At 43.2% G+C, this 10,852-nt stretch overlaps 1 protein-coding gene across 1 annotated transcript in view; it reads left to right on the forward strand.

Moving 5' to 3' along the window:
- KATNIP (katanin interacting protein) overlaps positions 1 to 10,852 on the forward strand; it is a 357,151-nt gene that overhangs the window by 323,790 nt on the left and 22,509 nt on the right. Inside the window, exon 28 of the mRNA XM_063430236.1 lies at positions 8,519 to 8,604. Within this exon, the coding sequence (XP_063286306.1) occupies positions 8,519 to 8,604 (86 nt within the window). The remainder of the gene's footprint in view (positions 1 to 8,518; positions 8,605 to 10,852) is intronic.

Raw genomic sequence — 10,852 nt, forward strand, 5'->3', positions numbered from 1 at the left:
GATGTCTAGGTACAATATCTGTAAACACTGTTGTGCTGAAGGGGATGGGCTCGTGAACCCGCATCTCTTTCCAGTGCTGGACACGGGTGAGACGCGGGGTCTTGACCCCACAGACGCCTGGCGGAGAGTAAGACCAGGTAACTTAGGTGGAGCGCGAGATGTGCACCACCTTCTTTCATGTGATTCCTTTTTCTTCTTTTGGTTTCCTTTTTATTCTCTCTTTCCCTCCCTTTCCTAAATCTTAATTTCTTACCTTTTCCCTGTTGTACCCTGGGGGCGTGGCGGCGGAGTCAGATGGTGGGAGCGCAGAGGGGACAGGGGTGGACGTGCACTACAGCAGGCCGAGTGGATTGGACTAATGGCAGTTAAAATTTCTTCCCTGAACGTTAAGGGGCTTAACTCCCCGACTAAACGGAGACTATTATTCAGAGAAATTAAAAGAATGAGGACCGACATAGCCTTTATTCAGGAGACGCATCTCCCCCGACAGGCTAAATTTAAACTAAAAGATCACACATATAGCTCGACCTATGAAGCCAGGGCATTGTGTAAACGTAATGGAGTGGCGATACTGATACGGAATAGCTGTCCCCTTAGAGTAGTAGCCACTGAATCCGATACGGAAGGGCGCTATGTGATAGTCTCAGGCACCTTGCTCTCCCACCATATCCATTTAGTTAATATATACGCGCCAAACCGCCCTGAGGCAGCTTTCTGGGACTCGCTACAGGCCAAACTTCGGACACTACCTCATGGGTTGATCATTGTAGGGGGTGACATGAACGCGACGCCTAGTCCAGCAGTGGACAGGAAAACGGACGGTGGCATGCACAGGTCCCAAGGGAGGGGGAGCCAGGACAAACTGCTACGGGGCTTCGTTGCGTGTTCGGGGTTGGTGGACGTGTGGAGAGCGCATCATCCAAGTACGAAGGATTACACCTTCTTTTCGGCCCCACATGGATCCTATTCTAGGATTGACATGTTCCTGGTCAATTCTAGGTGCCTACCGAAGATACTCGGCACGGACATAGGGACCATCTCTTGGTCGGATCATGCCGACATATCACTAACCCTGGGGAAGCTAGGCGAAGCGACCCCATGGACGTGGCGACTGAACGCCTCCTTACTGAAAGACCAAGATATAGCAGACCAGATTAGGGCGGAGCTTGAACAATTTTTCGAGACCAATATAACCCCTGACGTGACACTAGCAACCGTGTGGGCAGCCCACAAATCAGTGATAAGAGGCACGCTCATAAAAATGGCAACGGCCAAAAAGAAATTGAAATTCCAGAGGCTGGAGGGCCTCCTGGCGGACCTCAAGAGAGCGGAACAACAAAACCAGGGTAACCCGACGGACCGCACTGCAGAGCGGCTACGGGAGGTACGGTTGGCAATACGCCAGCTGCTTCTCGACGATACGGCCAGATCCCTTATGTGGTCCAAGAGGAATTTCTACGAACATGCGAATAGAATGGACACTCTTTTGGCCAGGGTTCTGAAACCCAGACACCGAGGGGGACACATTACGTCCATAAGACACAAAGATGGCTCGATTAAATCTAGTCCAAGGGATATCGCGGGAGTCTTCACGGACTATTATAAAACCCTGTACAACCACTCCCCGGGGTCCGAGACGCGGAAAGAGGGGGACGAGGCGCGGACGAGGCGCGGACGCAGCGCTTTCTGGCAGACTTAGGGCTGCCTAAACTAGACCAGGCAGCTGCGGACTTACTAGCGGCAGAAATCACAAACGAGGAGGTAGCGCAGGCTATAGCCGCCCTAAAAGGGAAAAAGGCTCCGGGACCTGACGGGTTCGACGGGAGCTACTATAAGGAGTTCCGGGAGGAACTGACTCCCCACTTACCGGCTCTCTTCAACGAATTTAGATCGGGGGGCACCCCAGACATGGATATGTCACTAGCGACCATTGTTTTAATACCAAAACCGGACAAAGCTATAGGCCAATTTCCCTTATTAACCACGATATGAAGATTTTAGCAAAAATCCAGGCGACAAGATTGAATCCCTATTTGACCACCCTGGTGGATGCAGATCAAGTGGGATTCGTGCAAAACAGACAACTGTTCGAGAACACCCGCATTATTTGGAAGCAGAAAGTTACGAACACCAAAACTATGCTAGTATCTTTAGACGCTGAAAAAGCGTTTGATAGGGTCACGTGGACGTACTTATTCACACTTTTGTCTCATCTTGGTTTCCCTGACCAAGCGATGACTCTGATCAAAGCTATGTATAGCAATGTGCGAGCGCAAGTCAAAGTTTCAGGAGCCCCGCCGACCCCTTTTAGGTTGTATAATGGCACCAGACAGGGCTGCCCGTTGTCCCCACTCCTGTTCGCGCTCTCCTTGGAGCCGCTCCTTCAGGCCCTCAGGATACACCCGGACATTCAGGGGGTTCGAGTTGGGGGCAGAGAATTCATAGTATCGGCGTATGCGGATGATGTGCTCTTGACGCTCACTGACCCCAGCGGCTCGATGCGGGCCTTGCAGGGGGTCCTGGAGGACTTCGGTGCAGTATCAGGCTACAAAGCCAACATGTCCAAGTCTAGCGCCCTTCCTGTCGCGATCCCAGAAGTAGAGTTAGCTGCCCTTCAGAGGGAACATCACATACATATAGAAAGACAGTCGATTAAATATTTAGGCATTAAACTGACAGCAGACCCAGACCACCTTATGCAACAAAATTACACACCACTCATAAAACGGCTCATTAGGGAACTCGAGGCCTAGAATGAAAAGCCTATCTCCTGGATAGGGAGAATACATGCGGTCAAAATGAACGTACTACCTAGGATTCTGTTCCTTTTTCAATCTCTGCGCATACATCTATCTAAGTCGCACCTTGCGCCCCTGCAGCAGGCGATAGGGAATTTTGTGTGGCAAAATAAACGACACAGAATTTCGAGACACACCCTATATAGGCCAATGAACAGGGGAGGCCTGGGGCTACCTAACCTATATGGCTATTACTTGGCGACACAATTGTCGCAGATAGTCTTGTGGCACTCTCCGCCTGGAGAGCGGAAATGAGTAGACCTGGAGTCACTGATGGTGGGGGCTGATATACCGCAATTACTAATGTAGGTTCCCAAATATAAACGACCAATTATTAGGGCTACTTGCCCAGCTATATTGAATTCTATACACGTATGGGATAAGACCCAGCAGAGGTATGGATTGGCGTCAACTCCGTCTCCGCTGATGCCTTTTCTGCGAAATAGGGCATTCCCGCCGGGCATGTCGGCGAGGAATTTTAAGAATCTAGAACGCATAGGCCTGCAGCGCATACACCAATTAGTGCAGGGCTCAGAGGTGGTAACATTTGACAACTTACAACAACGAGGTCACCTCACTCCTGCAGACTTTTTCAGATACCTCCAAATAAGGGACTTTATGAGACTCCCGTGGGTCCGAACCGCGGCCCAAACACCCATGACTTTTTTCGAACGAATCTGCCTTAGAGACCATATGCCTACGGGTCTGATAACCCAGCTGTACGCTCACCTCTGCTCGGGGTCCTCCGTAGAGGGTGACCTGGCCTATACCGACCAGTGGGAGAAGGACCTGGGGGAGCATCTAGAGGGAGTAGAATGGCAGGAGATTTGGGAGGCCAATCACAGATACTCTGTGTGTGTAACGATACAGGAGCAGGCAGTCAAAACGATGCTACGATGGTATACTACTCCTGTAAAGTTATGCCACATGAAAAAGTGCCCTACGGACCTCTGCTGGAGAGGGTGTGGGATGAAAGGGACATATATCCACATGTGGTGGGAATGCCCCCTGATGGTCAGCTTTTGGCAACAGGTTAGAGATATGATGGCCCAGGTCTTTTCCAGACCCCCGCCCATGGACCCATGGCTCTACCTGCTCAGTAGAACAGTTGAAGGGTGGACTAGACGTGAACAGAAACTCATTCATAAATTTACACTGGCAGCCAGGAGAGCAGTGGCAGCCGACTGGCTTAAACAGACCACGCCGGCCATAGCAGGGGTAATTAACAGAATAAGAGAGGTATACGTGATGGACGACCTGACGGCACGGGTTAGAGGAACCCAGACACAATTCCAAAAAATCTGGGCGCCCTGGGAAAATAGCCCTTTGTGCTAGGACTGGCACTGGAGCAGTGGACTGACGCTTGTGTAGGAGAACGGACGAGGACCACCAGATGACTCCCCCCCCACCCTACTTTCCTCTTCTTGACCTTTTTCTTTTCTTTCTTTCTTGTTGTTAATGTGGTTAGCATATATTGGCCGGAGGCCGTTGGGAGGGACCTACCTGAGAGTTGTGGGCACTACAGTGGGGCCCGTGGGCTAGTCCCCATAGAGAGGCCCAAGTATCACAGGGGCTTCCTTGTTAGGGGAGGCCACGCACTATTCAGGCTCTTGTGCCCATATACACTAAAGACGCACGAAATACTTCTTACCTTATGTAGCGTTCTCTGACTATTTTTGCAAAAACTCAGAACCCGAGCTGACAGACGGCAGCTGAGGTGCCTAATCAGTTCTCGGGGGATCCCGACAAGGGCCTCAGACACGATAGTGGGTTGACTTTGACCACCTTTATAGCTCCTGTTTTTCGATGCAGTTATGCTAATGCTACCTGTGTATGCTACGAGAGTCACCCTTGGTTTGCCTGTAGGGAACACTAGCTACATAGATAACTAAAGGGCCAGGGCGGCCAGGAAAAGGTCTTACTTGCTCACTGTCAGTGTTTTTGTATCACCAAAATGTAAAATTGTGCAGTATATTTGAAAACCATGTATACACTGTTTTGATTGTTGTCGCCTACTCTAGCTGTCGTGGCTATGTGGGCTCGTTGTTATGCCATGCGCAACTAAAAATAAAGAATTAAAAAAAAAAATGGAGTTAATACAAAAATTCAATACAGGATCAATAAAGGTTTTTAATAATTCTACATCAATATCTTTCTTTAGAACAGGAACCTCTGTAACAAACACACATGGCAGGGAAAATGTGGTGGTTGGTGTTCTATACAGTTAATCCCGTATGGGGACTTAACTTTCAAATACGAATGAGGTGACTCATGTCCCAGTATGAAAGTACTAGGCTCATCATGCAGACAATGCAACACAATCACACTATTGCACTCTCATGGAAAGTGTAGTGGTATATGGTATAGAGATAACAATCATACCATGTGTCAGGATTACTGTAGATGCCCAACATGCAGAACTGAAATAGATAACCAAAAAATACCTAAGACGTATTACCGGGCCTTAGAGTGGCCGGATTCAACGTAAAAAGGTTAATAGCCACAAGACAGGGAAAAGACCAGACGTAGAAAAAATGAGAACGATAAACAAGGCACGGTTCAAGGAATGGAGAAATCAGAATAGTCAGGAGCCAAGCCAAAGATCAAGGAGTACAGAGATTGGATAGTCAAAAGGCAAGCCAAGGTCAAAATACACTAGAATCAATACAAGGAACGCACTCTCGGATAACCAAATGGAAACCAGGACAGGGCACAGAGAATTTGACAAAACAGGCGTTAGTAGTCTATAGTGCTCCCTGATTGGCTGCAGGGAAGCATGTGAGCATGGGCGTGTAGGTAAAACACTAATTTGAAATAAACTGAACTGACCTTTTAAGGGTTAAATGTAGAAACACTTATACGCTGTACAGCTGCAGCGGCCGACGTCTCTAATATTTGGAGAGCCGACCGCTGTAATAAATGTTATTGTTATGACATAATTAATTTGTAACCCTTCATGGACTGAACCAATTGTACAAGTTGTAATCAAAACAAAGCGTAAACAAAACCTGAAATTTGTGCTTTATGTTCAACAGTAATTCACCTCTTTCATATTAAGTGCACCCACACTTATTATATATCATTTTGTTCAGCAGAAACAGAGCTTAAATTGTACGTGAACTATTCTTATATAAAACATACTTTATTATGAATAAACTTCTGCCCATTGGAGTGGTCTGGGTGCCAACTCCCATCACCCTTAACCCTGCAAGTGTAATTATTGCAGTTTTTATTTATATTTACCTTGTCAGGGCTAAGTCTTCCTCTAGTGGCTGTCTATCAGACAGCCACTAAGGTACTTCCAGGTTCTTAAAACTCAAAAGGTGTTTTAAACGACGCTGGATGTCCTCACACTATGAATGAGGACCTCCAGCGTTGACGGAATCCCAATAGGAAAGCCATGACTAATGCTTTCATATGGGGAGGTCTAATGCGCGCGTGGCCCTTGCCGCATTAGGTCTCCCCCGTCTGCTGACGTTGGTGGGGGAGGAGCCTGGGCAGAGCCTTACGCAGCGCCGAGGGACATCGGCGCTGGATTCAGGTAAGTCACTGAAGGTATTTTAACTCCTTCACCAACATGGGATGGGGGGCTGAGAGGGAGAGGGGCACTGCAGGATTCTGCAGTGCCAGAAAAACAGATATGTTCTCCTAGCACTGGAGAGCCCCTTTAAATATGAAATGCACATATTTGTATTCCGCGATGTCTCACGAGTAAAACAAGACCCCCCCCCCATGTACAGGTTTCATAGGTGTTTTGAAAAGTTACAGGGTCAAATATAGCCTGTTTAATTTTTCAGTTTATACACATTGGAATTTGCCAGACTGGTTATGTTGCCTTTGAGACTGTACTGTTGCCCAGGATTGAGAATTACCCACATAATGGCATACCATTTTCAAAAGTAGACAACCCAGGGTGTCCAATATGGGGTAAGTCCAGTCTTTTTTTAGTAGCCAAAAAACATTGGCCAAAGTCCGCATTTATATTTGTTAAAAATGCAAAAAACAATTATGAACGCTAACTTTAGCCAGTGTTTGACTAAGTGGCTACTAAAAAAGACTGTACATACCCCATTGGCAATACCTTGGGTTGCCTACTTTTGCAAATGTTATGCCATCATGGGGGTAATTCTCATTCCTGGGCTACCATACTGTCTCAAAAACAACATAACCAATCTGTTTTTTTTTTTTGGGGGGGGGGGGGGGTTTGCCTTCTTTTGGATCAACTGCAATAAACAAATGTGAGGAAGGCTGAACTTGATGGACGCAAGTCTCTTTTCAGTTATATATTCTTGTAACTATGTAATCTAATTCCAATGAAATAATGAAATGGGCAAGCCTTATATTTGACTCTGTAACATTCAAAAACACAATAGAACCAGTACATGGGGGATACTGTTATACTCAGAGACTACACGCTGAACACAAATATTAGTGTTTCACAGTAAAACAGTAAAACGTATCACAATAATGATATCAGTGAAAGTGCTGCTTGTGTGTGAAAAATGCAAATAACGTCACTTTCACTGACTATCATCGCTGTGATATGATTTACTGTTTTGGAACACTAATATTTGTGTGCAGCGAAATCTCCCAAGTAAAACCGTAACCCCCGTGTACAGGTTTTAGGGTGTCTTGGAAGGTTACAGGGTTAAATATAGTGCTAGCAAATAAAATTCTCTGGACTTTCTGCCTGGGTTGTCAGGGAGGTCCCTCAATTGCAATCAATAAAATTACTTAATTATGTAAAAATATGACATAAATATGCACCTAGAATTTAAATATATATACATATTTATATATTTGAAGTATATGTGTATATTTATGCAATTATTTATGTAATTATGTATATATTTATATTTTTACTATTTTTATTTATATATATATATTCATTCTAAGTGTATTTTGATATAAATATATTTATATATTGATATCAGTATACAGTTAGAATAAAATTATATACATATATGTATACCTTATTTATAAAATACCAGCACTCCTGGCTTTATAATCAATGTTGTTCTTTTATTGTCAGAGACAATCGTCTCTGACAATAAAAGAACAACATTGATTATAAAACCAGGAGTGCTGGTATTTTCTAAATAAGGTATTTACAGTGTTACTTGGTACCAAGTTTTTTTTTCTGACTGGAGGTTGAAGTGCAAAAGTTTGAATTTATTTTATTTTAAATAATAAGTAAAAAAAAATTAAATAACTATATATATATATATATATATATATATATATATAATGATTTTTTATTTTTTTATGTTTCTATATTTCCAGCAGCAGTGAAACTGCCTGACAGCACAGGCAGTCCCCCTGCAGGTAGCTCTATGGACGCCTATTGCGGCCATGTGACCGCTTTGTTAACAAAGCGGATCGCCGGCAGGGGAACGGTGGTGATCAGGTACGTGGCGTGGACAGCGGGGACGTCTTGCCGCCCGCCCGCGTTTAGACTGCTCCTTAAGGACGTCATAGAATGCCCGCCATCCATAAGGAGTTAATTATCCTACTTCACAACAGTTTCTCATTCATCTAATTAAAACACTGGTAAATTTACCACAGTTGACAAGTAAAATAACATTAAGTTACAGCTTTGTTGAAGGGTTGTTTGTTATTGTTTTTTTTTTTTTTATATTTCTTAGTGCTTGTATGTAAGGTTGTTACGTTGATTTCTTCATCAGGTTTTTTGTAATATATTATTATTTCTTCTTACTCAGTAATCATGTTGAAGATCAAGACGTGAGAATGATAAACGACAATAAAATAGTTGTTAATTTCAAGAAGAAACAATCTGCTGATCAAGGTTTGGCATTTTTGTGTTTATGCTATTACTCCTTCAGATGTAATTTCTACATGTGTGTTTAATACAGTTGATGCATGCATACAAGGATGGCTTGTTTAGAATTATATCTATTCTCAAACCATTGCTGACATTATGCCATCCTACAAAAGGAGACCTTTAACACCATAAGGGCAGCATAGCACACCTTAACGACGATCTGGCCCTCCCTCTGACATTAATAATTGCCCTCCACGATGATCGTAATTGGTGAACCTGTCTGACACCCCAGGAAGTCTACTTTCAGCCAGTCCGGGTGATCTAAGTTGTATGTGATCGAGGTGATAACGCAATCACATTTATCGAATTGGTTTGATTGGCAGTATTGGCTGTAGTGGGACTGCTTGGGTTGTCAGCCAGATTCCCCAATATATAATTAATAAAATAATCTAATTATATATAAATAACATAATAACATATATGCATATACTTAGAATAAATTTAATTATATATATTAATATCAAAATGCTCTTGGAAGATATATATATATATATATATATATTCAGGTTTGTAGTAAGGTGCACTCACAGGACTTCGTAAATAAGTTGCTTTTATTCTTAGAAGTGAATTACATGTGTAGAGATATCATAAATCGTTTCGACCCCTATAGGGTCTTTTTCAAGATCAATCTAACAGTGTGCAACAATGCATATATATATATAGGTAAATGATAATAGTCACTTACCCAAACGGTGTGTGTGAAAGAGCTGCCGCTCAATAGTCCGAAACCCGGAAGTGAAACAGTGTGCCCACGTGACTGAACGTGATGACGCGTGTACGTGCGGCGTTGCTAGGCAACGATTGAAAACAAAACCTCCGAAAGTATTTGCATTCCGCAAACTGCAGCCAGCTCTAGGGGAGATCGAACAGTGATCATAAGTGCACAGTGAATGTGTGAAGAATAACAATTATAATTGACAAAGCTTGTCAATATTACCCCATGGAGGAGGGAAAAAGGTCCTAGTATGACCTGCCAGAGGGGAAAGAGGGACTATAAACAACATAAACCAAAGTGTCACACGTGAAAAAATTAATGTGAAAGTGCAATGTTATAAAAATAAAAATTAAATAAAAAAGTGGGCACATGGGGTAATATTGACAAGCTTTGTCAATTATAATTGTTATTCTTCACACATTCACTGTGCACTTATGATCACTGTTCGATCTCCCCTAGAGCTGGCTGCAGTTTGCGGAATGTAAATACTTTCGGAGGTTTTGTTTTCAATCGTTGCCTAGCAACGCCGCACGTACACGCGTCATCACGTTCAATCACGTGGGCACACTGTTTCACTTCCGGGTTTCGGACTATTGAGCGGCAGCTCTTTCACACACACCGTTTGGGTAAGTGACTATTATCATTTACCTATATATATGCATTGTTGTACACTGTTAGATTGATCTTGAAAAAGACCCTATAGGGGTCGAAACGTTGATTTATGATATCTCTACACATGTAATTCACTTCTAAGAATAAAAGCAACTTATTTACGAAGTCCTGTGAGTGCACTTTACTACAAACCTGAATAGTCATACCTACGCTGAGGTTTGCACCCAGGCAAGGATATTGAAAAATTTGTTTGGAAGGGTGAGTGCCAAGATTATCTCTTTGTATGTATATATATATATATATATATATATATACATACATACATATAGTAAAAATGAAAATCCAGCGCACTCCCTTATCTACTAAACAGCTACTTTTGTGCTGACAGATTTTGCTAGTTTTATTAAAAACATCTAATCAAGGCAAAAAATTATGGGGATTTAGTTACATTATATGATCATACATTGCATAAGCCTGCCACAACGTCAATGTACCCCATCTTTGGCAGGTCCTACTCTAACAACCAACTGTCTACTAAATGAGCTACTCTATTGGGGAAATCCTTCCATCTCAAGTTCTCTGCAGTAGAAGGCTAAATAGGGTCCTGAGATGCAGCACCTGTGACAGGGAGGGGTGCAAAACCAAGGAGCTGGCTAGACTCGTGTATATATATATATATATATATATATATATATATATATATATATATATATATATATATATATATATATGGGAAAACAAGGGGCTGGCTGCACTCACTTGAACATGCTTAAATGGGGTGCTGCTGGGGGCCAATAAGTACAGTAAAAATGAAAACCCAGCACATTCCCTTATCTACTAAACAGCTCCTTTTGTGCTGACAGATTTTTCTAGTTTTATTAAATT

The sequence above is a fragment of the Pelobates fuscus genome, chromosome 8 (genome assembly GCF_036172605.1).
Source record: "Pelobates fuscus isolate aPelFus1 chromosome 8, aPelFus1.pri, whole genome shotgun sequence".
NCBI classification, from domain to species: domain Eukaryota; kingdom Metazoa; phylum Chordata; class Amphibia; order Anura; family Pelobatidae; genus Pelobates; species Pelobates fuscus.